Here is a 26,455-nt window from a genome sequence, read left to right on the forward strand (position 1 = left end):
TATGCCGCGGCAGCTGTGTTCCTCAGGACCCGGGGAAGTGCAGAGTCAGATGTGACGCTGTTCAGATGATGCTCTCGACAAAACTGCGAGTCGGAGTAACGCAGCATTCGGCTGCTGCTGACGTGTTCATTTTACAAAGCTGCTGCACTCGTAATATTACTCTTAAATATTACAGATCATGCAGAAAATGCAGCTTAATGGGTTTTACCAAAAAAACAAGAAATACAATTAGTCCAGCACGTAACCTTCCCTGCTCACACTGATCTTCTTTTCTAATTCTTTGCTAATCTTGCAGCCCGTCAGCTCATATGATGACTAATTAGCCTCTGGGGGCAACGGCCAATATTTTTTGGTGCTATCCAGTGTAGACAGTCTGTTTTAGGTCCAGACAACATTCTGGCTAATCTCTATAAACCACTATCTGCATATGAATGCAAACCAATTAAAAAGCTGATGCATTTCCGCCAGTGTGCTCTTCTTCTCCTGCTCTCCACACGGACTGTTTACCTGCTGGCAAACAAAGCCTGCTCTAAAACGATTGGTCGAATTAGAAATGGAAAAACAAGAAAGCTCCCGGCCCCCTAAAAAATCGTGTACCTTTATTTTAATAATAGTGAAATGAGGAAAAGCTCAAATGGATTCTCACTGTAGTTTGGCGACATGCTTCTTCTTCTTGTAGTTTCCGAGGATCTCCCAGGTGGCGCTGCTGAGCGACAGGGGGTCCTCGCCGTGAAACGTCACTCCGTGCCCGAAGCTTTTGGCGTCCTTGTAGCTTGAGAGGTGACCGGGCTTCAGCACACAGTACAAGTTGTTCCATGACCTGAGGAGAAGAGAGACAAGTCTTCACTAAAAAAAAAATACAGTATTTCTGCTTTCAATTACATAATAGAACCATTTGAAAACATTCACATACTTATTATTATATTACCTATACTACAAAAACTAATGCTGACCATTAAAATGTGTTTAAAGCTCCTTAAACATACAATATGAGCTTGATTGATTAAATTCACCATTTAAAAACATTAAAATACTGCTAATAACTTCTTAATATTGTTTCACCTATACCACACAAACTAATGCTGTCCATTAAAATGTGTTTTAAGCTCCTTAAATATACAATATGTGTCTTAAATACAAATCCTCTACAGGCAAACTCTACACATGCACTGGCCTTTTTTATCCTTTTCCAGGCCTTCATTGGTTTGCTATATTTCCTTTGCTGCATGAAAACAACTATTTGAAGCCCTGATTGTTATCTACCTGTTGGAAGCTTTCTTCCCGGAGCCCTCTACGTCCTGCTTGCGGCCCAGCAGGCCCTCCTGCAGCACGGCCTGGCCTCTGAGGGGCTCCACGGGCATCGTGGCGGCCCTCTCCGGTTCCTTCGGCATCAGCGCCGACACGGAGGACTCCAGCTCCAGAGAGCCGCTCTCTCTCATCTCTGACACCTTGGGGACCGTGGTGTCATCGGCCGTCTCTTCCAGAGCAAGAGAACTGGGCCCAACGGCACCAGAACCGGACTGGAGGGAGAGAAGATGGAGATAAGAGACACGGCACAGACTAAAGAATGAGACCAGAGAAACCAGCCTGAGTGTGTGGAGAAGACAAACTGTTGTGTATCATTTAGGAAGTATTGATTAGGATTCTGAACAGGGTAATGTAGTTTGATTAAAAACTAAAATCAAGGGGCGCTTTTAAATATAAGTTGGCTAATGAAAAGAAACAAACTAGAGTTACCATGCAATTTACATACGTGTGTGTCCAGACTCACAATTATATGTTTAATTTCATACAATTGATTAAGTGTATGTAAACAGAATTAGCCTGTGAATGCTTGTTTTAACCTTTCACCAGAAACATCTAATTAGTTTATCCTTCAGGCGTTATTGAGAAATCTCTCATTCACAACAATGGCACAAAGCATGAAAACGTTTTCCTTTTTCAAGTTCTAGTTTCTTTAAACAGAGGTCACGAGTGTATAAGGTTCAGAGGACAGGAGCCGACAGGTGCAGTTACCAGAGTTTGTCCCTCCACGGTGTAGATCTGTGAAGACTCTTCTGCAAAGCCTGTGTCTTCTCTCCTGGAGGAAAGAGGGCAGCATGGGGTCTGCATTAGAGACCTCCGACAGCAGCAGGTGGAGCAGTGTGATAAGTGTGAGTCTGTGAGTGTGTGTGTGTGTGTGAGAGCGTGACTGCTTGGAAGTTCAGGGGAAATTCAGCATTTTTGTGTCTGTGTTCAAATTCCCTTAAAAAGTCCAAAGCCAACAAACAACTTTGACTTCCTCTGCTCTTTCTGCTCTCTGAGAATTTCTCTGACCCTTGGAACCAAACCCACGATTTGATCCACACATTTATAACCTTCTACTTTCGTTAACTGTAGTTTTTCTATGAAACCAAAGTAAATCCTGACTTTAGCCAGGGACTACTTTCAGCAGGTGTCACTCAGTGCAGTGCTGTGGCTCACTGATTTGTTTTTAAATAGTTTATGTCGAACCAATGGAGCTCTATGGCAGAAAGGGATTAGCCTCATCAGGCTTTAGATTCACTGATGATACGATCAATTCATAGGTCACACTAGAGAACGCACCCTGCATACGGAACAGTGCACATGAATGCCTCTGTGTGTGTGTGTGTGTGTGTGTGTGTGTGTGTGTGTGTGTGTGTGTGTGTGTGTGTGTGTGTACTGTGTGTACTGTGTGTACTGTGTGTACCTGCTGTCCTTATCTGAGCGCTGTTCATCTTTAATGAACTGCTCTATCTCCTGTTGCTGCGTCCTCAGCTCCAACAGCTCCAGCTGCAACACAACAACCAGTGTCAGTATCGAGTCTTAAGTAATTACTTAATTTCATTAAAGTAATCGGATACATTACAGGTACCGCAAGTTTATATTAAACCCATTAAAATTCAAGTAAAAGTAAGGACTGATCAACAGGACGTCTCCAAATGGAATGGAATCTAGTTTTGTCCATTTGCTTGAATAAAATAGCAGTAAAAATGTGTATTTAAATTTAGTTTATAATTCACTTAGTATAAACATTTAACTGCAACAAGAGCTGGAATAAGATCCAAAAGAATATAAATTATATTTATGTATTATAACAGGGTGGAATACAAGTTTATTATATATGTATATATCATTTGAAAGCCCCTGAAGATGAAAAACTGATAAAAATACAGAAAAACAGACAAAGAATTCCAGCTCCAGTTTTATGATTCATGTCCTCGTGATCCACTCTTTGTAAATAAAGTCCCAGGGTTTCCCTCGTACCGTGGTGAGGCGCTCCAGGGCACAGAAGCGCTCCTCCCACGTGGCGGTGGACTTCTCAAAGGCCTCGTGCCTCTTGAGGAGCTTCTCCACCTCGTCCACCGTGTGGCCCAGGTCTCTGCTGGTCACGTACGGCTCCTGAGCGACCAGCCAGGCCTCCGCCACCGAGGCGTCCCGTGCAAACTGACACACCTCCAGCACTGTGTGTGTGTGTGTGAGTGATGAAGACAGCTGCTGTTATGAAAGCTTCTACACATGCAGTTTGTTTGTATCTTGCAAATATCTCAAAGAAACCAAATAACGAAGTTGTTAAGAAGTTTCAACTTGTGAGGAAAGTGAGAAGGTTTTCTACTCACGGAGTCGGAGCCAGTCCCATCTGTCGTCCCACTTGAACATCATCTCCTTCCGTTTCTCCATCAGCTGCACCAGCTTCTCTTTGATCTGACACCGGCAGGAACACAGCCGCAGTCATACATCAGTATTACAAAACAACTCAGCCCCAAGACTTGCCATTATCTTCTAAGAATTAGTATTGTGAAGTAATTAACCGAATGTTAAATTAGGGCCAGGGTCAATTGCTCTTTTAAATTCTTTTTGGCTTTCCGTTTCTAATTAGTATTTGCTTTATAGTCTCCCAGACGAGTGTAAGAGGAGTGGAGTTTTTTTCCTTCATAGCAATCCAATTGGATCCATTGTGCCAGACGAGAACAATCACTCCCAGAAAACTAATTAAATCTAATGAAAGCAGCAATTTAAGGCCCAGCCGAGGATGAAGAAGAAGCCGTCTCACCTCTGCAGAGTCTCGGTGCTTCCGTGTCAGCAGGGCCGTGCCCAGGTCAGTGCAGTCGGTGAACTTGGCCCCCCGGGCTTCGATCTCGGAGCGGATCCCCTGGTGATACTTCTGCAGGAGCTCCACAGATGAGACGTCCCTGATGAATGTGAAGTGAGAGAAAGCATGAAGCTGAACTTCTCTCAGACAACTAGAGCTGCAGAAACGTTAATTATAAGCTCCTGACAAATGTATTACTGTGTGGTCTTTATCCAGTACAAACAATACTGTACTTATACTATATCTTAAGAGTAGTAAAGTACTACATTTTTGCTGCTAGATAAACCATCGGCTTTAATGGGGAATTAAGGTTTTGTTTGCTGGGATGAGTCAATTGCTTCACCTTTAAAAACCTGAATATTCTTCATTAAGGTTATTATGTCTCTCATGACATTTTAACTTATTGTTCATCTAAAAACTGAAAAGCTCGTACTATTACTTCTACTATTATATATTTAAACTACACTGAACTGTATATAATAAGAAATCCATTCATTTATCTGAGTAAAGTTATTGTTCCCATAACAAATGATGCTTTAATCTGTAGTGTTATATATGAATCTATAATCGATCAAGCTGGTATTAAAAGAAATGCAGCTTCTCACAGGTTATTTAATTCTGTATTAATATAAAAACATGATTATAACAAACTCAGCCAAGCTCTATGTCTCCCTAATGACCCAAACATAAAAGTCTAGGACTATTTGCTGACCAGTGAAATTTAAAAGCAAACTCAAAAACCTTCAGGGTGAAAGTCCCAGCTTTTGATATCACATTTCCTTTTAAGGGAAAAAAAGCTTCCTCTCTGCAATATTGATATATTTGTGAAGATGTTTTATTAAATGGATTTCAAGCTGAGCACCGTAGCCCTGGTCTCACTCACCGGGGTTTCTCCTGAGTCTCTATCTGCTGGATGGTGCTCTCCATCCAGGCCATCAGGTCTCGTACCATGGTGAAGAAGCGGAACTTCTCAGCCGTGTCCACCAGCTGCGCCCGGCGGCCGTCGCAGGCGTCCAGCAAACCCTTCCACGCCTCCACCACCTCGCGCTCCGTGGCCTGGATGGCGTCCGCCCGGTTCCCTGCGTACTGGGCATGAAGCCGCCCGGCCGTCTCCTGGAACTGTTGAACCTGGAGGAAGGAGAAGCAGGTGAAAAAAAAACGACTTGTGAGGACAGAATTATTTCTTCTTTATTCTTTGACCATTATTTCCCAAACTTTATTTAATGTATCAACTATTCTCAATGCAAAATCCTCTTACTCTTAATTAATGTCAATGTTCCCATTTAAATTGTATTTAAATCAAAGCAGCATTTGTAGATTATTTTAAACCACATGGGGGCAGCAGAAACTCTAAACACAAAACTAATGCAAATAAAGTTATGGTTGAGTTGTTGCTGCTTATTCCCATATTCAACGTAAAAGATTGCATTAATTTAAAATGGTGGGAGTCCCATATTTATCCATATAATCTCAAAATGGTGTTAAAATGAAAAGATTGAATAATGCAGCTTTAACTTATGTAACAAATCGTGAGAATCCCTGTACTGGACGGATGTAAGTCATCGAAGTTTGCCTCTCGGCCGCTGCCTGTTATTGAGCCTCAGAATGGAAGCAGCTGATTGGCTGAGCTCTACCTGTTTGCCCAGTGCAGTGATGTCTCTCTCGAAGGCTGCGTGCATCCGGTGGAAGGACTCGGCTTTGCTGAAGTCCTCTCCCACGTCCTCAGGCAGCTCCTTCTGCTTCTCGTGGATCTGAGCCACCAACTCCTTCCCATCGTCAAAGTACCTTCGAGAAACACATTGATCTCTCACTCACTCATTTATCAATACATTACATAAGGTAGCATTTAAAATCAAGTTAACAGGTTGTGTTATACGTGGACGCTGGCTTTCCTTACTTCAACAGTTCGTAAGACGCCGTGAGGAGCTGAGCCCGAGTGTCGATGAGCTCCAGCAGATCCGCCCAGCTGTCATTGATGGTGTCCTTCCACTCGGCCATGGTGGCCGCCTCCACGTGACCGGCTTCGATCAGCTCGTCTATCGTCAGGTTGACCATGTCCACCCGCTCCTGTCCCACCATCCCCGTCTCCCGGGCGAACTCTCTGAACTTATCCCTCAGAATCTGAAAGGAAAGGACAGATGCAGCGTGTTTAAACACATTGGGTATGTATTTTGTGTGTGATTGTATATTATATGAACTATTTTTGGCTTTAAAAGCTAAGAATTCATGTGATATCCGTATTTTTTGATGTCCTTAATAGGGTTGTAAAGGGGCGGACAGTTTCCGGGTAAATTTCCGGAAACTTTCCGGAAACTTTCCATGGGAAGTTTAGCTCAGGAGAGCAATAAAAACATCATTCAAAACTCTATTTTACAGATGTATTGAATGCAGCACACACTGCATGTTGAGTTTCAACCCTCCACTGTGCATTCTTCCATCACATGCACAGATAACTCCCAGCATCCTTCACTCTACAGCAGGGCTATTGAGGCCTGCTGTAGAGTGCAGGACTAGTCAGGTAAGTTTCCATGATATTACTGGGGAAAATATATGAGCATGCTGATTGAGGATTGTTCATCTGTTCATCTAGCCTATTTCCATTCATTTATCCATCAATTGTAAAATATGTTTGCAGACGACTCCAATTGTTTGGCTAACTATTTATATCTCTGGCATTGCATTAGTGTTTTTTTACAAACTTTTTTCTCATCTTATTCTAAAGAACAATGCCACGTGCACTATCTCATGTGTGGAGACATTTCACCCCATCCAATGTAGAAGGAAAGGCTGTGTACATTTGAAAATACTGTGCAAAGACCTATGTTAAGAATGACACAAAGATGCAGAAGCATATAGTCAAGTGCCCAAAGTTTCCTCAGGGCTCAAATCAGCCTATGACAAAACAAAATGTTTATATTTATGTCTGTATATGACAAGGTAAATACAGTTAGTATAAATTACCCACAACATTTCCAGTTTATATCCGTATATTCCCGTTTATTCCCGTTAATTCCCATGGAAAGTTTCCAACTTTGAATATTCCCGTCTATTATATAATATAATGTGTAATGGGCCTATAAGCTATGATGGTGGGTTTTGGGTGTGTAATTCTACCGAGACGTGATCCAGGTCCTGGCCCATCTCCTGGGAGGAGGCCACCACGTCTCTCTCCGCGATCCAGTGCTCCAGGTCCTCCACCTCTCGGCTCAGCAGGAAGTGGTGGTAGGCGTGATCCAGCTTCCTGCCGCGGTCCTCGGCCAGCTCGCCCAGCCCGGCGTACTGCTTATCCACCCGGCCCTGCCGCTTGATGATGCCCTCGCTGCAGACGAGGTGAGAGGGAGAGGATGGAGGTCAACGAGACGGAAGGGAAGATGGAGGAAATGGAAAAGAAGGGTACAGAAATTGGATTGAGGTTTACCCTAGATGAGGCGTGTGATTAGGAAACAGGAATTACCACACTTAACATGTTTGTCTCTGTTATCTACTCAAACCACAACTGACTGGAACAACAAGAGTGTTTTTTTTTTATCCTGTGTGTACATCAAATTTCAAAAGCACACACCCGTCAGGATGGTCCTCTGCAAACATCTTCTGGGCACGGCCATTCAGCTTCTTAATGGAGTTGGCGTAGTCGTCCACCGCCTGCTTCATGAGCATGTGGCGCTTCAGCATCAGCATGGCACTCTGCTCATCCTGGAGGAGGAGGAGGAGGAGGAGGAGGAGGAGGAGGAGGAGGAGGAGGAGGAGGAGGAGGAGGAGGAGGAGGAGGAGGAGGAGGAGGAGGAGGAGGAGGAGGAGGATGAGGAAGAATCACGGGGGGTAGAAGATAAACAAAGAGGAAATAATAGAGATGAAAGCAAAGCAAATGAGCTCTGAATGGAGGGCTGCCACTTATGTAGAGCGAGTCAGCGTTAATTGAGGAAAGCCTGAACCATGTAATCATGTTAATGCAAACAGTGCCACTTGTTATTAGCACAAACATGATATGGCTTTTTTAAATTTGGATAATGATGATCTGCTTTGCACACACACACTTCCCTGAGATAGTCAGATTGTTTCCTTGTGTTGTGACTCAGCGGTTTCTCACCTTGGCCTTTTCATCTGCGATCATGTACAGCTCCTGCTCTCCGATCCACGCCTCGGCCTCGTCCGCGTCGTTGTAGAACTGCTGCGCCGAGTTGGATCCGCTCAGCCTCTCTCGCCGCTTGGCCATCTCGTCCTGCAGCCGCTCCCACGCCTCCTCCAGCACCCTCAGCTGGAAGGTGATTCGATCTGCTTCGGGTCTACCCTCGACGCTGGCGGCCATCGCCATCCTCTGTCCCCGCTCGACCACTTCATCCACACGAGGCTGGTGACCCTCCATCTCCCTCTGTAACGTCTGACAGACAGGAAACACAATCCGGCATTATCACAGTGGCACTATGTTCATCTGTAACTTTTTTTTTTTTTGAAATTCTCTTTTTATTTAGAACATAGTGTTTAGCACATTTCCATCACATACATTAAATACAGCTGATTTTGTTCATACTGCCTTTCTGGGGTTTTGTTTTATGGACCTAAACTTCTCCATGTAGGAACAATAACAGAGGTAAAGAGAACACAACCGGAGAGCGCCCTTCACATCAAAAAGAAAAAAGGAGGATCACACCAAACAAGTATATTCAAATAAAATCAGATCTAACTGGTTTAACATACTCAGTCCATTTGGTCCAGGTCTTATAAAAAATGTCTTTCTCGACCTTGATGGAAAAAGAGATCTTTTCCATAACATAAATCTCATACACAATTTCAATCCATTCATCAATGGTGGGAGGGTCCACTTTTAACCATTTCTTCGTCATCTGTAACTTTTAAAGTTATCTGACAACTCGTAAGATCCACAGAAACAGAATTATTATTTTAAATGTTAAAAACTAAAATGCTTTGTTTTGACCGTGCACGTTGCAGATGCTATATTATGATGTAGCGTCACTGAAACAACAGAGTAACTCCACCTGAGCCTGTTATTAGTCGATCAGCAGATCTGTGGTATCTCTGTAATTAACATCCTGCTGAGTTGGACATTAAAATGCTTCTGGAATGTGTCTCATGTTGCTCGTCGTGATCGGTTCTCACTTCCCGGCTCTAATTGCAAATCAACACAAATGTCCAGCTGAGAGAATATATGGTCACATGGGTCCCAGAGCACCTCTGACTGTCTGAGTGACACATCTGGGTTTGTCCACATCTGTACTTGGAGCCGTTCACTTGAGATCGAGTCACTCAGGACGGATGTTGCTTTTCTGTTGAATTAATTCTTGTAAACGTGACCTTCAGACTGTTGCTATTTGAAGAGATCACCATGAGCTCCAGGAAATTGTGGAGGATACGTCCCCTATTCTGTGACATTTTATGGTCCTTGATCAATTAACTGATTAATCAAGAAAACTAATTAAATGCAGCACTCAAAGTTACAAAAACCCACAACCTTTTATTTTAAATCTGAAGTTAAATCCTACCTGGTTCTTCTTCTGCAGCATTTGCACAGTTTGAAGATTGTGCCCGTGCTCGTCTGACGTTGCCAGCGGCAACCTCTCCTCTATCCAGAGCTTAGAGAGCAGACGATGGAGGGAAAGAAAGGAGATCATGATGATAAAGAAAGAAAGGAAAAGAAAAAGACAACGGGTATCTTTGGAGGAAACAGTCTCACAGATCTCTGACGTTAAGCGAGTATAAAAGAAAACGTTAGGACCATCTGAGTTATATTGAATCTTTTTTATATACCCCTTCACAAAATGTCTCCAACTCCTCAAACAGTAAAAATCCTTCTTTAAGCCGACTCCTCCGAGTGACTGAAGTGGATTTAAGTTGAGAAACCAATAAGGGATTAAAGCTTTTACCCAGATTCACCTGGAGAGTCAATTTCATGGAGCGAGCAGGTGGTCCCACTATCACACAGACTGAGCTAACGTACTGTAATTGAAAACTTCATTTCCAAATTAAGAAGTTATCATTTTTTCGGGAGGAAAGAAAAAAACACCCCTTGAAGTTCAGACTTGAATATTTTCAATAATTTAACTCCAAAGACTTTTTTATACATTTCAAGAGCTAAAATGAATCTTTTAAAATACTCTTTATTCTAATTCATTATCAATCACATGTTGAACAGGGACTCTCAACACATCTGGCTTAAACAGTGGAAGCATGCTCACCAGCTCGTCGGCCAGGTCCCTGTAGAACTGATGCACGGCCCTGGCGGCCTCCAGCTTGCCCTTGCGCTGCGCCAGCGGCGTGAGGAGCTGCTGGAACTCGCTCTGCAGGGCGCGCTGCTCGGCCTCCAGCTCCGGCTGGTCCTCCCGGCCGGAGCCGTGTTTGCTGACCGCCTGCTGCAGCTCCTCCAGCTCCCTCGCCCGGTCACGCACCTGGTTCTCCGTCATCTGACAGAGCGAGAGAAACAGGTAAATAGCCTTTTCCAGAATCAGGATGTAGTGGAGATGTAATCCAGCAAAAGTTAGTTTGTCTTGGCTCTTTCTGTGTGAAACTGAGCTTAGCCACTGTTATCATGAAAGTTTTATCGGAGCCCTGCCGACTGTAACATCGTTTCAAAGAACTTCTGCTGTTGTTGTTTTTAGTTTCCCATTAAGATTAAGATTCAAGGCTTCTGTTTGCTGTGTTCAAATACAAACAGGAAACATTAATACAGATCCAGCACAGACGCTCACTCACTCAAAGTTAATCCTCAGAAATAACACGCGCTAACACCATAATGTATTCACTCCCATGGTGAGGTTTAACTAAATATGATTTGAGACCCGCATGCATCCTGAGAAGGTGCAGCTGCAGAAAGCATACAAATATGAAGCTAATGCAGCGAAACGCTACAAGGACGCGGACCTGGTGCTTCTTCAGGAGGATGTTGGCCTTCGTCAGGTCTCTGACGTCCTCGTCTCCGCCCTGCAGCTGCTGCTGCAGCTGGCCGAGCCACTTCTTCATGTCCGCCTGGCTCTGGTCGAACAGCTCCGAGCGGTTGGCGTCGAACAGCAGCCGGGCTTTCTCCTGGGTGGTGGACTCCAGTTTGTCCCACAGCTCGTGGAGCGTGGCCAGACGCTCCGTCACGATGGGCTCGAACTCCGGCTTGAACTCCATCAGCTCCTGGCCCTCCTGTGAACAGAGAGGAAGACCTGGTTTATAATGTGTTAGAAAAAGAAAATATCACATGGCATTTTCATTCATTGTAGAATTGAGAACAAGAGTGAAAAGGTAGATGCATGGACCTCATGAATACAATCATTTGTTTAAATTTAGCACTAAAATGTTTTATAAAACAGATTAAAATATTAATGGGTCACTCAAATTATTAAACCACTCATGAGCTCCATTCTCTGTAGTTTATCACAGGAACAAATTAACACTGGGAACAGATGTTGCTGTTGGATTTGTATTTATCTCAGAGATAGATACCGTGTTTTAAAACCTGGAAATATAATGCATGTGTATATTTTACAATTTAATGTACTGAAGGACTACACAGCAAATCTGTAATAATAGAGACTTTAGCATTTGATTAGTTACCTCTGGTGTATTTATAGCTCTTATCTTAGATTTTTAACTATTATATAAATTTGACTACAATTATAGTCATCAATTGTGTAATAATCTTTTATTACACCAACCAGTCTGCTAGATCTGCGTGTCCTGATACAATTTTTCTTATTTTGGGTGAATTTACCCTTTTAAAGTAGAATTAAATCAGAGCTGATCTTGGATCCCTGATCGTCTTCTTGCTTATTAACTTATAATTTGGCTTTGTGTTGGTGCACAGTTGCTCTAATAAAACACTGGGCAGCTCTGTGCACATCAGAATAGTTTCATGTCGGTATGTAGATATTCCGAACACCACACGGTTCTTCCAGACCTGGTCCACTTTGTTGAGCCAGTCCTTGTTGGAGGCCAGCTCGGCCATGAAGGCCTGATGCTTCAGCCACTTGCTGTGGAGGTTCCTGGCCTCGTCGTACGACGTGTCCTGAGCCGTCAGCATCTTCTCGTTGATCCACAGAGTCAGCTGGAGAGGAGGAGCGAGTGTTAGTCAACTGGAAACCAAGGATCTCTACTAATCATTCATATGAAGTTAGTGAAGCTGGACTTTGAACAATAAAGATTTACTTCTTTATCTTTCTTTAAAAGAGCAAAAGTGTAATTAACCACATGGGTCCTGAATCCCGAGTACTGCTGTGAAATACTAACCAAAAATCTAGAAATAATGAATATACTCATAGATGTTACCCATCAATTGCATGAACGTTTAAACTCGTGGTGAACTCACATCCTGAGTGTTTTGCAGGAAGTGCCGCAGGTCGCGGTTATCTCTGAGTTTTTCGGACACCTCCTGGGCTCGTCCTTTGTTCTTGTCGCGCCTGAAGGTCAAACATGAAACAAAGAAAAAGAAAAACATGAAAGACTTGAGTGTAATCTCTCTCAGTGACAAAGCCCAGACAAACAAGCTGCAGCGAGTAAATGCACATGAGCTCCTCCTCCTCCTAGTAGAGAAATACCTGACACAGTAACCTGAAAGAGTCGTCTGCTCCTCTACAGAGAGGAAGCGCTCGCACTTAAAGATCAATATCCATTATCATGGGCGCCTGTCGGCCGAGTAAATTGAGGGAGTTAAGGGGAAAAGCTCCGGTGCCCTCTCCACTGCCTCGTGTTGACACTGATGTAACAGTGATAAGGAAACTGCTTCACTTGAAGAATGTGTTGCACTGAACAGATCGGAGCCTGTGCAGGATTTACCAAACCGCTAAAAAAGACATTTTAACTTCAATAAGAAAGAAAGTCGAGACTCTGGTTTCTAAGATGTGGAAACTTCTGAAACATGTTTTTGAGGATTTGTACAAAACATCACTGTGCTGGGAGAAACTTCAAGTGTTGATATCTTAAACTAAAACCCACCTTTTTCTGGTTCAATATAATATTTATTTTTACATGCTTGATCTATTATCTCGTCTTCATGTTTCGTCATTTATTTTTCAGCTACTTTAAGTGTTTAATCATTTCATGTTTTGATTTCTACCTTTTCCAACTGTTTTATTATCAGTTTGTGAATCATTTAAAAAGGAACTATAGATTTAACATAACAAGAAATAGCCAATTGTCTGAATACAATTTTATGGATAGCCTATATCATTTATTTGTTTACATTTGTTAGGTGCAAAAATATAAAGCTCACATTTATATTTAGTTTCGTGCATTTTTGAACCTTTATTTGAAAATCTGTCAAGAAATGAACATATCAGGTAAATTATTGTCTGTAGTTGGCTCTTCCTTGTGCCAGGGAATAAATGTGATTAATCCTTGGATCACTTGTGTCTTATTCTTCATCCCCTGATAGATAGAATTAAATATAATTATTTACATTTTCCAAATCCTGGTGTTTGTGGAAAAGAAACTGAAATTATGTAAAGGTTTGTACCAAAGCTCTACACTATTCAAATCATTATTCAAACACTTTGACGACCAACCTGTCTATGATGGAGTCCATTTTGTCCTGAACCTTCCCGGAGTACAGGTTGTTACTGTCCACCAGCCGCTGTCCGCCCTGCAGGGCTCCGTGGATCTTGTCCTCGTTGGCCTCCATGGTGCTCAGGAAGTCCTCATGCTTCTTCAGTGCTTTCTCTGCCCCGGCCAGCGTGTCGGCCTTGTCGATGAGGGCCAGCGTGTACTCCTGCAACAGAGCGGCCAGAGACATGTCGGCAGAAAGAGAAAAACATTAAACAAGAGGAGACAGGAAAACCCAAACAGCTGAATGACAAACATGCAGCGTGGGATGTGACTACGCTGCATTCTTCTGTTCCACATTTTTTTAGAGACCTGTAGCATTCCTAACCTCAACTCTGTGGTCCCCTCATGAGGCTTCTGAACAGTTATAACCTTAATTTAAACACTCCTACACAAACCCAATGTAGGGGGTAGAATTCAAGATATGTACAGGATGGAATACCTGACTGCCCCATTACAACTGAAAACAGAGGTTTTTAAAAACAACTGGTCCCCGATTGCTCTACATTTCCATCTGATATGAGCAATATATATATATATATTGCTTTTGTTTTACCTTTTAAGCAATGGACATATGCAGGCCATGCTATCTCAGAATATTGTCTTGATGTAATGTTATGTGAGATGTATGGTGTCTGTGGACATTGTTAATCAGTAACTTGATTCTGATATGTCTGGATCGGATAGGAGAGGCGGTGGACTAGTGGCAGAAAACTTGGACTACTGGCAGAGAAGGGGTCTCTGGTTCGATGCTGGTTCGACTCCACGGTTCGTCTCCTCGGAGTTTCGGCGGAAACTTGCCTGGATGGTGTAACGAACCTGGACCTGTCCAAAGTAAAAAAAAAAGACTCTTCTCCCTACCCTGTCTAGTGCCCCTGAGCAAGGCACCTTACTCCCCCAACATCTGCTCCCCGGGCACCGTACCTGGCAGCCCACTGCTCTGCTCTGCAGTGTGTCCTGCACCAGATGGGTGAAATGCAGAGGACTAATTTCCCCAATGCATGAGTGTGTCTTTGCATGTTTGTGCATGTGTGTGGGATTAATAAAGTGTATCTTCTTCTTCGATCATGATGGCTTGGACCCGAGACATACATGGACAGTTAACCCCAGTAACCTAAGACTTGTACCTGTTTCACCTAATTTCATGTTAAAAACGATGTACTGTATGACTGTATTCGACAAAAGGAAATAATAACACTCCTACACCACACACACATGTGCAGGACCAGTACCTGGTTGTTGAGGACGGCCTCAACAGCCTTCCCGTCTCTCATGAACTGCTGGAAGCCCAGACCCTGGTCCAGGAAGTTCTTGCGACTGTCCCACATCTTCTGCAGCTCGTACCAGCCCCGGTCCATGCCTTTCAGCCTCTGCTCCAGCTGCTGGTACTGAGGGTCGTCCTCCTGACCCTGCATGACCTGCGCCCCTGTGTCCTTCACGCGGTGGTAGTCCTCCTCGTGGTTGTTTATGTCCTCCCGCACCGCATCGTGGAGGCTGAGCTGCTCCTCGGCCTCCGGCAGCGTGGCGGGCGTTTCCTCCGAAGCCACGGCCTTCTGGGTCTTGAAAAGCCAGGACTGGAAGTCGTCCATGTCCTGGAGGAAGGTCTGTAACTTGCTGACCTCGCCCAAGGAGTCCTCCCTGTCCTTCAGGGTCTTTTTCAGCGCGTCCCAGGCCGCGTCCAGTTCTCCTCTGCGGGCTAAGATGTCGGCCGCGTTGTCCGGGTGATCCTGGGCCAGCTGGTCGGCTTCTCTCCTCAGGAAGGTCAGCTTGTCCTCTATGGCGGCCAAATCTCTCTCCATGCCAAACAGTTTCCTCTGGATGGTCATGACGGCGGCCAGGTCGTTGCCCAGGTCTTGCGTGGACTCGATCACCCGCGTCTTGTCTCTGATCCAGGCCTCCGTCTCGTCACAGTCCAGCCTGTAGCTGTGCAGACTGACGGCCGAGTCCACCTTCCTCTTCTTGTCCTCCACCATGGCCTTGAAGGCCTCCCACCTGAGAAGAAATCATTAATTTAATCTCTTGTTATAAACTTGATTACAGGAAAACAATCATCTATTACTCGATTATTATTGGAAACTTGATTCTACTTGATCAATGTTAAACTGCTTGTTGATTTTGAGAAACAGAAGCTACAGACCTGTAAAATAAAATGATTAAACGCCTCAGTAAGAAGATAAAACATTAGAATACTGTTAGTTTTTCTTGGATAAAGCACAGAAGGATTTATCAGACATGTTGAAAAACACATGGACAGTAAGAATGGAAGACATGTTATCTGGAGACTTGTTTGAATCACCTGGTATTCAGTCGTGTCTGACATTCTTTAACCTCCTTGGTGCGAGGGTGTCTGCTCTCCTCCAGCTGCTTCACCGCTTTGTTCACGTCATCCACTCTCGACTGAACGTTTGCCATATCTTGAGCTAAAATGCTCAACCTGTAATAAGGAAAGAATATCATTTAAAAAACACTTTGTATAAAGTCATAATAAAGTGAATAATACAAATTATTGGCTTTTTGTACCTGTTCTGTACGACTTCCAGATCCTCCAGCTTCTCCGGCACCTCCAGTCCCACCAGCCACGTCTCCTTCTGGCCCATCCAGATCTCGCAGGCGTCCGTCTCGCTGAAGATGGTGTACAGCGCCATGGTGTCCTCCAGCTTCTTCTGCCTCAGGTCGGCCAGAGACAGGAGTTCCATGAACAGGTCCTTGATGTCTTTGAGACGTCTCTGGATATCAGGCGTGTTCAGGAGCTCCTCTGGCAGAGCATTGGCCTGTTTCGAGAGAGCGTCGATGGTGGCTCCGCTCTTGATGGCTTCGTTCCTCAGGTCGTTGTGTCTCTTGAGCTGCCGCTGCGTGGTGTACTCGTCGTGTCCCACGTCGTCGACGCTCATCTGCCTCTTGGCGTCCAGCAGCCAGGCCTTGAGCTCATCAGCGTCTCCTTGAAACTGGAAGAACCTCTGAGTGTCCTGCAGGTTCTGCTTCCGGAACGCCGCCAGCTCCTCCAGCTGCTGCCACTGCCTCCCGATGTCGTCCATGCTCTCCTGAACCTTGGGGGAACCAAAGTGCTTGGCCTGGATCATCTGGTCTCCCTCGGCGAGGAGCTGGTCCAGGTTGCCGCGCCGGGCGCCCAGCTCGTCCTCGAAGGCGCTGTGTTTGCTCTGCAGCACCAGCACGCTCGTCAGGTCCTTGCCGTAATCCAGGGAGGAGAACAATTGCTCCTTCTCCCTGATCCAGCTCTCCAGCTCCGTCACCTCCCACAGGAAGTACCAGAAGCGGCGGGACTGCTCCAGGCGAGCCCTTCGCTGGGCCGCCAGGGCGCAGAGCTCCTGGTAGCACAGGTCCAGGTGCTGCACCCGGTCCCGGATCACCTGGGGGTCACATGGCTTGTAGCCTGGAAGAAAAGATGAAGGACAACATCACTGTAACATTCTGTTTATGTATTCATCTAGTTTCCTGTATTTTCTCATTTCTTTTCAAACTCTGGACTGCAATAATTTTTGTGATAACAGAAAAATTCCCTTTCCTGACAAATGCAGCCGCACAACCACACGGTACAAAATAAAATAAGTTAGTTGTAAGATAAGATAAGAAGTTATTACCTTTATCCAGAGATAAATAAAAGAAGACTGAACAAAGCATCTGATGTGGACTTTTGGTTCTTAACATTTAGCCAAACTCGATCCCAGTTTCAGTCAGAACTCAGAAAGTCTTGAGCTCTGAGCTCCTGCTCTTCATTCAGTGTCTCTATCCCTGATGAAACCACATAATAAATAGTTTTGCCAAAGGGAAAGATGACCCACTGCACTTACTGTCTCCGTTTGCAAACTTGAGAGCGGCAGCACTGGCGTTGTGCACCCGCTCGGCCTGCAGGGCGATGTCATTCTCCACCAAGGCATGTTTCTGTAGCAGGTCTTCAACCTCCAGCAAGTGTTTCCCAAAGTCTGGAGACAGCAGCCGAGCCTGAGGACAGAATCAGACCATGTGATCACTTCGCTCTGTGAACAATGTGTTGGATCGGTTTATGAATATTCCTCCTCTGCACCTTCATGTCGTCCATCCAGCTGATGATGTGCAGCATCTCCTGGAAGATCCTCTGCAGGGTCAGGTTCTTCTCCAGCCGCCCGCCCCGAGCCTTCAGCAGCTCCTGCAGGTAGTCCCACAGACGCAGGATGTTGTCTTTCCACGCGTCGACCCGCTTGGCGTCGTGGTAGCGCTCGGACTCCAGCTCCTTGGAGATGACCATGAGGGCCTGGACGCGCTCCTCGTACGCCGCGATGTCCGTCTCGATGGCGTCGTGCTTCTTCTTGGCTGCTTCCACGGCCGGCAGATCGTAGCCAAAGTTATCCTGAGGAGGAGAGAGCAGGGAGAAGTTTGAGTACAACTTTTCACTTTTTTTTCTCTTTTTTTTCCACTTTTTTACTTCACTTTTTATATCTTTTATCTTTTACATATTTTAATTCAGAAATGTTTATCTCAAAATAAATGTAACTTTGTATAAATATTGGTAAAAAGTGAGTAAATAAGAAGTAAACAGTGAGTAAATATATACTGGTTTCCCATTTTTTATTGCTCTCCTATGTATGTTGTATTTATTGCTTTTTATGTTTCTATGTTCATTGTTTGCACCAATAACCAGCCATAAACCAACCATAAAATACTTCTGATTCTTCTGATTCTTCTTCTGATTCTGAAATACTTATTTTTATACTTTAAGAAGGTTTCTGCTTCTCCTCTCTTCCTCTAACTAACAAACTTCATGAGCTCTGAACGTTTTATGTCATCGAGCCGATCTGCGTCTGCTGTTTACCTCCATCATCAACAATCAGGCGCACAAACAAACTGCTCTTTTTACTCATTAATACAAATACTGTAAAAATCTAGTTATTCATCTTCGTAAACATGTTAATAACCCGACTGAGATCAACGCCACTGAATAAATATCAGATAATTACATTGTGCAATATTCATGACTTGATGTTTGTTGTTTGTTTTACCTGAGCCACGAGCCTCTGGTTCTCCAGGAGCCACGTCTCCCTCATGGCCGCCTTCCTGTCGAACCTTCTCGCCATCTGCTCCAGCTTCTCCTGTCTGATCAGCTCGTCTCGGAGGACGCGCTCCCGAACGTGCTCCGCCTTCTCCAGACGCTCCCACGCCTGCACACAGACGAACCAGACGCCTCGTTAGGGTTCACAGCTTTGGCAAGTTAGCTGTGGTCATGTCAACATCAAAACCGTGATCCCAACTGGAACTTAGTTACTTTCAAATCATCGATTTATCAGCGGATTATTCTTTTTGAGTCTATGAAATTTCAAATTGTAGGATAACGAAAGAAATCATAAGCTGCTTCTTTAAATGCCTTACTTTGTTGAATTAAGTATTGACAACTTACAGATATTCAACTTATCATTTATTTTTAAACACACAAAAAAACAGCTAATTGAAAAACTGGAACCAGAACATGTCAACTTGTTTTTGCTTAATAATGCAACGATAACCAAGATAAACGATTATCAAAATGATGGCATATTAATTGTCTTTTAATCTACTAATCTATTAATTAACTAATTGTTTCATCTGTATTTATAGTAATCAGCAGTATAGAGGGTGGATTGATGATTTTACTATAACTGTGAACTTATTCCTTGTTTTGAGTCGTCTCAGCTTGAAAAACCCATCTACGCTTTTATTTTTATTTTTGTAAGTAGCAGTAACTACGTCTATAATACTACCTGCATAATTCAATTTGTTTGTGGTCAAATTGTGGCTTCATGATCGTACGCAGCCGAATACATTGATTTATGTGTTTTGAGATTCAAACCACAGAGTTTTGCAGAGACTCCTTCTCTCTCTCCTGTAGTGGCGTGAGGACGAGAGACATGTTTGAATAAATAGAACCCTGAGATGTTGTGCTCTGATTCTGTTTAGTCTCACTCTGTTGATGTCTGCCACCAGCGCTCCCTCTTTGGGCGTGTACACCCTCTGGTTGTTGGCCCTCATTCGACTCTGGATGGTGAAGAGCAGCACCTCCAGGTTTCCTTTCTCCTGGAACCTGAAAGGTCACACGGACGGGTTAGCCGCTAGCGTTAGCCACAAGCTACTTAGCCAAATGTCACAACATTTTAAAAACAAAAGAAGTATGGGTCAAGATGATAACAAAAATATTTATCTCAAACCGGTCTGTTTTGATTATCAGTTAATTACTTAACACTTCAAAGTTAATTTAATAATATATAGTATTAAATGTACTGCATGTAAATAAAAGAACAACAATACAAATAGCCATGTGTTTGGCAATACAGGTGTTTTAATGACGTATAGGACATTTCATACATTTTAAAAGTGTGTTGATTTTTTTTCATCCTTTGTTTGATATTCTAGATTTAGCTACATATGAACTAGAAGAAAACTCATATATACGCATTTGAGTTTTCTCTTTATAAAAATACAGGATTAATAGAATAGAGAAGAATAGAATAGAATAGAATGGAATAGAATATGATATGCTGCAGTGGAGAGTTCTCCTGTCTGGACTCACTTGGGCGGCTTCTCGACGGTGCGGTACGTGTTGAAGGCCTGGAGCTGCTGCTGCACCCCGGTCAGAGAGTTGGCGAGTTTCCTGTTGTTCAGAACGATGATGGTCTGCTCGATCCACGTCAGCAGGTCCGACGCCAGCGTCTCGTACTTGTCAATCATCGTCTCTGTCTCGATGGCGTGATCCAGAACCTGAGGTCAGAGGACAGTCAGCGCTCACACGGGCCCAACAGAACTCCGGCCGGGGGGGCGGGTGTGCGTCGTGTTTCCATCTCACCTTCCCAACTCGCTTGCCCTCGACGGCGAGCTGCTTCATCTTGGAGAAGTAGTGGTAGAATGCCACGACGTACGTGATGATGGACTTCTCATCGGGGTTCTCTGTGAACACATCTACACAGAGCAATGGAAGACACAGTGAGACGCAGCCGAGCCAGAGACATCTCTATGTTTCCACCGGGCTTAAAGCTCATAAACATTTATTTGGAGGTGAAGCCCCCGGCCTCCGTCAGTCACTCGCCTTCTGGGTCTAACAGTTTGTGGACGCCGAGCTTCTGCTCTGCCACGTTGAAGGCGCTGTGGAGGTTGTGGGTCGGGTTGGACTTCTTTAGACTGTTAAACTCCACCAGATCGGGCCTGAGGGAGAAATATGGAGGGAGAACAAACGTGGAAAAAGACGATGAGGCAGAGAAAGAGATGGAGAAGAATGAGGAGGAGGAGGAGGAGAGACACTGAGCAGACGGGTCTTGTGGGTGTTTACATGTCAGGGCTGGTGAGAGTGGACTTGGTCATTCATCTCCTTACCGGTGTTTGTGTATGAGAGCGTTGAAGGCCATGCCGTCTTTCCAGCTGGTGGTGAAGTTTGTGATGTTGACGTTGGGATATCTGCAAAAACAAGGACAGCCGAGCGAGTCAGTGACGGGACGTTACCCAGGAGCTGCTGCTTTAAATCAATGTCTGAGGCTTGTCCTGCATCTCAGGGTCTGAGTATTCACCAGCTATTTCTGAGGCTGGAGAGCAGAGGAACTTCATATTCAGTACAAAGGGACAAATGTCCTTTTTACTCCACTAAATGTTTTTTATACTTCGGTTACTAATCACTCTGCTGATTCAGATTAATAACACATTATATCAATATGGAAATAAACTATGATGTCCATTAGAAGTGGAGTCTGCATACTGTGTAATTGTATTTTTGGTACTTTAAGTATAATTTTATGCCAACTCTTAATACATATTTTTAAATAACAAAGTGTTTCTGCAATGAGGTATTTTTTAGATCATTAAAACTTGAATTGCAACTTCACTATGTTACAATTTGCACAATTTCTATTAAAATAATTTCATATTAAATGTGTTATTATTTAATTAATTGTTTTTTTTAAATAAATGCAATATTGAAAAATATAAAATTAAGTAATTTCAAAAAATTATACATTTTATGTGATTTAACATTTTTTTAAGATTAATGAATTAAATTAGCAGTCAATTTTATTATTGTCAGTGTGTAATAACAGATTACAATTAACTGAAGTAAATTAAATTAAATTGTTACATTTTGGCAAAAACAGAAAAGGAATATCAATATCATTATTATACTTAGAATATAATAATATATTTATGTTTTAAAAGACAAATAAAAAGGCTTTGCATTGCAGCGCCCTGAAGACTCACACCACAAACATTTCTTTCTATTTAAAGATTTACAGCTGTGCACAGAACTGGATTCCCGTTCACACTCTGTTTCCCAGAGGATATTTACAACAGCCGGGTCAAGCCAAAGGTCACTGGCCCACTTACCCTGCAGTTTTCATCTGACACCACAGAAGAAGAGCGTCCTTGGCCGAGCGCGTCTCCTTCTGGTCGGCCTGGCCCGTTTCCACGATGATGTCCTGGATCTGATGGGGAACAAGCAGCACAGCTGGGTGGTAAATAATGGAGGTCGACTAATGAACGTGATGTTTGTGATCAAACGGGAACAATTCACATCGGAGAACAGAAACCCGACTGATACCAACACGTCGCTAATCGGATGCACCGGGAGGGAACATGCTGCTAAAGTGGCACAAATCTCCCTCTGATATCCATCATTTATCTTCATGGGGCTGAACTGACGAGGGTTTTTATCTGCGTTACAACACAACAAACCTCCAGTGATAAATCATCAATGTTGTTCCACGGCTGGAATCTCGTGAATCTAAAGTCCGACTGAAACGGGGTCTGGTAATAATTGGAGTTCTTATTTCCCAGTAATTAGAGCAGTGATGTGATCAGAGAGACGGCTCCGGAGAGACGTCTAAATTTAGCCGGCTTTGGTTCTCCTTGTTTCATGCAGACTGAAAAGACGCAGACAGGACTAAGTGAATTCTTTCCTGTTTCATTTTTTTTTTGTTCTTTTTTTGTGAAGGGTGAATAATGCAAGAGGCCATATTGTTTGAACTACTGTGCCTAAAAATAACAGTGCTGCTGTCAAATTAAAAATAAATATCTGTCCCCTCCGAGTAGATGAAAGAGTCAAACGGACGTGTTCTGATGTTGAGGATGTGCTGGGATCAGTGGAATCGTAGCGACTGGAACCTGAAGGCGTCTCATTCGAGGAAGAAGATGAAAACCATCCTGAGGCTGCTGGTTTTAAACTGTGTCTGTGCTGCATGGAAACAGACCTGAGAGACCGAACCATTAACAACCACACACTGGTCTGTTAAACACAGCAGGTTGTTCCTCCGATCACATTTAGCATCTGACCAGAGGACGTTAGAGGACGGATTTTGATTTGCATGTTTGAAATCACAAGTCTTTCAGCCCAGAACTGCAGTGGAGATGATTTTGTTTGTCTCCCTTTACTGAATTTCATTGGATATTGATCTGTTGATAATTATTGATCCTATAATGACGACAAAACCTTCAGAATAACCAGTGTTTGTCTTGTTTTACATCAACGTAACACTGAAGTAGCAATGTCTTCTATCATATAATTCATTTTCTGGTCTGGTGCCATATATATTTGATTTGATTTGATTTGATATATTCTGCATCTAAACTTTAACATTACTATGTTCTACATGCTGCATTTCATGGGTTTGGCAAATAAATAATATATAGTATCTTAGTAAGATGTTTAACAAACCACAATTTGACCTGTAGTTTGTACAACATGACTTCTAACTTCTTCACATGAACACTAAATCACCAGTTTAACACCTAACATCTGTAAACACACCACCATCTTAACCTATAATCAACACTAAAACAGTTTCAATAAAAATAACTACTACAAACTCTTTATGTCCATATTATATAACTTTAACTACATAACTTTAGCTTGTAAATTGCTAGATTTTCTTATTTTGCATTTTATTTATTAGCTCAAATATTTCTTAATGTGCTTCCTACATCTTTACGCTGTTTGTTACTTGCTGCTGTAATGTGGGAATTTCCCCCCCAGAGATCAATATCTATCTTATTTCCTATAACTGTGATAAAGGACATAGTTTAAAGAATGGAACCAGTGTGTTTTATAAAGTTGTTAAACTAATGAAAGGGGAAAGAAGTCAAATCGATGCAAAGTCACTATGTAAAGAAAGTTGAATGTGTCCCCTCAGTGAGGTTTACCTGGAAGCGCAGGATGATGGTCCAGATGAGGCCGAGGATGAGCCGGTGGTTGCCGTCGACGATGTCGTGGGACCCCATGTTCTCCAGGTGGACCCTCTGCTCTTTGAGGAACTGCAGCGCCTTGTCCACGTTCTCCAGACAGTGGATACGCATCCGGCCTTTTGTGGGCTTCGGCTGCAGACAGGGAGGAAAGAGATTAGGGGGAGAGATCATAAAGAGAAGATAATAGAAGGACAATAAACAAGAAGGTCTACAAAGTATAATAGAAACGTTTTTACCAGTCGTTCCCCGGACAGCACCTCCAGCAGCTTGATGAGCATGCGTCCGTCCCGCAGGTCCAGGTAGAGGTCGGAGATGCGACAGCCGACCCGGGACAGGATGGAATTGACCCATTTGGTGAAAGTCTTCTTCTGCACCGCCTCGCGCTCATCTGACAGGAGCACAAAGTTAAGAAAGAACATGAGCCCCATGAATAATGAAAAGTCTTCTCAGCTCCCGAGCAGCAGCGCTGGAGCTGGAAGGGATTTCCTGTCGAGCTGCAGACGGGCGGATGTCTGGCAGAGTGAAGGAAGGAGGAATATCTGTGATACAGCATTTGTCTGTGGATATCAGAGATGGAGGATCTGCACCTGGACTTCAGGATTCTTCAACAATAAGACTCTGGCTCCTGTGTGAAGCCTCCTGACACAACAGACCCACACAGATATCAGACTGAATTATGCAGCACGCAACAGCAATTACTACAACACAGTGATGAAAGAAATATGAGATGCATCTTCTCTTCTTAAAGCAGCTGCTCTGATTTATCTACTGGATTTGAATGAATTCTTACTGTAGCTTCAGTGAACTGGGAAAAATAAACACAAGCACAACCCTGGAATGGATGTGATTGGCTTCTCTGCGTAGGTGAAACACCAAAATCCCTCAACTGCAATTATTCCCTGACTGAAAAGTGGCAGAGAGAGTGAGAGCATCCGAGCTGCAGAGGCTCATGGGAGGACGAGCACATGGAGACACACGTTCAATCAGTCATCTCACTGAGCGGCTCACCAGCCTCCCACTCAGCAGCAGATATGAAACCAGTTTAGATCTTTCTGTGAATGGAGATGTGGGAGATTTTGAGCACATGAAAAGCACCTGCATGATTTTTAACAAGTCCACTGAAGCACAGATTAGAACTAGAACTGACGAGAACCATAGATGTTGTTCTTATGGAGCACATGAAAAATAAATGATCATTATATAAACATATTAAAAATGTATATTATATCAAAAAACTGTGTCGCCTCACTGCGAGAAGGTTCCAGATTTCAATCCTGGTTTGTCTGTGGGAAGACCCTCCACACAAACACACACAAAAACACACACACACACACACACACACACACACACACACACACACACACACACACACACACACACACACACACACACCAACACACACACCAACACACACACACACACACAAGTAAAAGTATAAATAAATAGACCAAAAAGTATTCCAGTAAAAGTAAAATTACTTAGTATTACTTAAGCTTCAAGTAAATTAACTTTTGTACTTGAGAAAAAGTAATTCAGTACTTACTTTTAAATGTACCTGCCGAGTGTGTGTTTCTTCATAAAATATATAGATATTTGCTGATGTATAGCGGAGTAAAAGTAAAAGTAAGTACCTGAAATGTATCTACTAGTACTAAAGTACAGATACATGATACATGATTCATGACACACACAGACACACACAGCTTCTATAGTGTATCAGGTCAACTACTGGTGATGAGACGTCTCATCTCGCGTCACGTGACTTCCTCTAGTTCCTCCTGGGCCAAGTGCTGTTTATCCCTGCTCCCAAATACCACTGAAAACTACAGAGTGCAAAGGACTGCATCCTTAAAGACCAGTGTGATAAATGATTCAGACCCGGAGAACAAGGAGAGAACAGCTGAGCAGGAGGAGGAGGAGGAGGAGGAGGAAGAGGAAGAGGAAGAAGAGGTGGAGGAGGAGGAGGAGGAGGAGGAGGAGGAGGAGGAGGAGGAGGAGGAGGAGGAGGAGGAGGAGGAGGAGGAAGAGGAGGAGGAAGAGGAGGAAGAGGAGGTGGTGGTATAAGAGGAGACAAAGTTAAAGGTATTGGATTGACGGTTAAGAAGGAGACAGTGACACAGAGGGAGAGACGAGGAGGCGTCGGGGGGGGAAACTGGAGCAAAGGTAAACAAGGGAGGAGGACAAGAGAGGAGAAGAGGGCAGGGGACGGAGGGAAAGACGGATCAGACGGAGGGATGGAGGGAGTGAGATGCAGGCTTTCAGTTTCAGCCTTCAGAGACTCAACCGGGAAAATAGAGCAGGACAGATTACCTACAACCCCCCCCCCCCCCCCCACTGATCCAAATGACCCAGTAAACAGCAGCTCCGTCTCAGAGAACCGACTGTGGTTTATTGTATGTAAAACACATGGTGCAGACGTGCAGATTAAATAAATCATGCTTCATTCTGCTCCGATACATCCACGTTGATAACCCACGGCATGAAAGAGTAAAGGCAATTAAGCCATTAGTAGCGTCGGAGTCGATTTAGCAGAAACAGAAAACCAGACGAGAACTAAATCCTCCCTGAACTGAATGGGTGCAGCTCTCCGAGGAGGAGAGAGGAAATGAAAACATGCACATCCCTGGTATCATCTCACATCACGAG

The 26,455-nt window shown here is 43.7% G+C and overlaps 1 protein-coding gene across 1 annotated transcript in view; it reads right to left on the bottom strand.

The window, feature by feature from the left end:
• The window catches only part of sptb (spectrin, beta, erythrocytic), a 35,211-nt gene that overhangs the window by 1,308 nt on the left and 7,448 nt on the right, over nucleotides 1-26,455 (bottom strand). The window contains exons 2-34 of the mRNA XM_061083064.1: nucleotides 24,046-24,197; nucleotides 23,768-23,941; nucleotides 21,956-22,053; nucleotides 20,960-21,040; nucleotides 20,676-20,791; nucleotides 20,436-20,548; nucleotides 20,163-20,350; nucleotides 19,559-19,676; nucleotides 18,622-18,780; nucleotides 17,670-17,972; nucleotides 17,437-17,587; nucleotides 16,148-17,018; nucleotides 15,924-16,061; nucleotides 14,860-15,619; nucleotides 13,591-13,793; nucleotides 12,396-12,486; nucleotides 11,988-12,134; nucleotides 10,967-11,233; nucleotides 10,285-10,509; nucleotides 9,592-9,681; nucleotides 8,181-8,471; nucleotides 7,656-7,786; nucleotides 7,208-7,412; nucleotides 5,991-6,214; nucleotides 5,728-5,878; nucleotides 4,977-5,221; nucleotides 4,055-4,193; nucleotides 3,621-3,705; nucleotides 3,268-3,464; nucleotides 2,711-2,793; nucleotides 2,017-2,080; nucleotides 1,264-1,520; nucleotides 647-820 (exon numbers count right to left, since the gene is read on the bottom strand). Of these exons, the coding sequence (XP_060939047.1) occupies nucleotides 647-820; nucleotides 1,264-1,520; nucleotides 2,017-2,080; nucleotides 2,711-2,793; nucleotides 3,268-3,464; nucleotides 3,621-3,705; nucleotides 4,055-4,193; nucleotides 4,977-5,221; nucleotides 5,728-5,878; nucleotides 5,991-6,214; nucleotides 7,208-7,412; nucleotides 7,656-7,786; nucleotides 8,181-8,471; nucleotides 9,592-9,681; nucleotides 10,285-10,509; nucleotides 10,967-11,233; nucleotides 11,988-12,134; nucleotides 12,396-12,486; nucleotides 13,591-13,793; nucleotides 14,860-15,619; nucleotides 15,924-16,061; nucleotides 16,148-17,018; nucleotides 17,437-17,587; nucleotides 17,670-17,972; nucleotides 18,622-18,780; nucleotides 19,559-19,676; nucleotides 20,163-20,350; nucleotides 20,436-20,548; nucleotides 20,676-20,791; nucleotides 20,960-21,040; nucleotides 21,956-22,053; nucleotides 23,768-23,941; nucleotides 24,046-24,197 (6,691 nt within the window). The remainder of the gene's footprint in view (nucleotides 1-646; nucleotides 821-1,263; nucleotides 1,521-2,016; nucleotides 2,081-2,710; nucleotides 2,794-3,267; nucleotides 3,465-3,620; nucleotides 3,706-4,054; nucleotides 4,194-4,976; nucleotides 5,222-5,727; nucleotides 5,879-5,990; nucleotides 6,215-7,207; nucleotides 7,413-7,655; nucleotides 7,787-8,180; nucleotides 8,472-9,591; nucleotides 9,682-10,284; nucleotides 10,510-10,966; nucleotides 11,234-11,987; nucleotides 12,135-12,395; nucleotides 12,487-13,590; nucleotides 13,794-14,859; nucleotides 15,620-15,923; nucleotides 16,062-16,147; nucleotides 17,019-17,436; nucleotides 17,588-17,669; nucleotides 17,973-18,621; nucleotides 18,781-19,558; nucleotides 19,677-20,162; nucleotides 20,351-20,435; nucleotides 20,549-20,675; nucleotides 20,792-20,959; nucleotides 21,041-21,955; nucleotides 22,054-23,767; nucleotides 23,942-24,045; nucleotides 24,198-26,455) is intronic.

The sequence above is a fragment of the Limanda limanda genome, chromosome 12, assembly GCF_963576545.1.
Source record: "Limanda limanda chromosome 12, fLimLim1.1, whole genome shotgun sequence".
NCBI classification, from domain to species: domain Eukaryota; kingdom Metazoa; phylum Chordata; class Actinopteri; order Pleuronectiformes; family Pleuronectidae; genus Limanda; species Limanda limanda.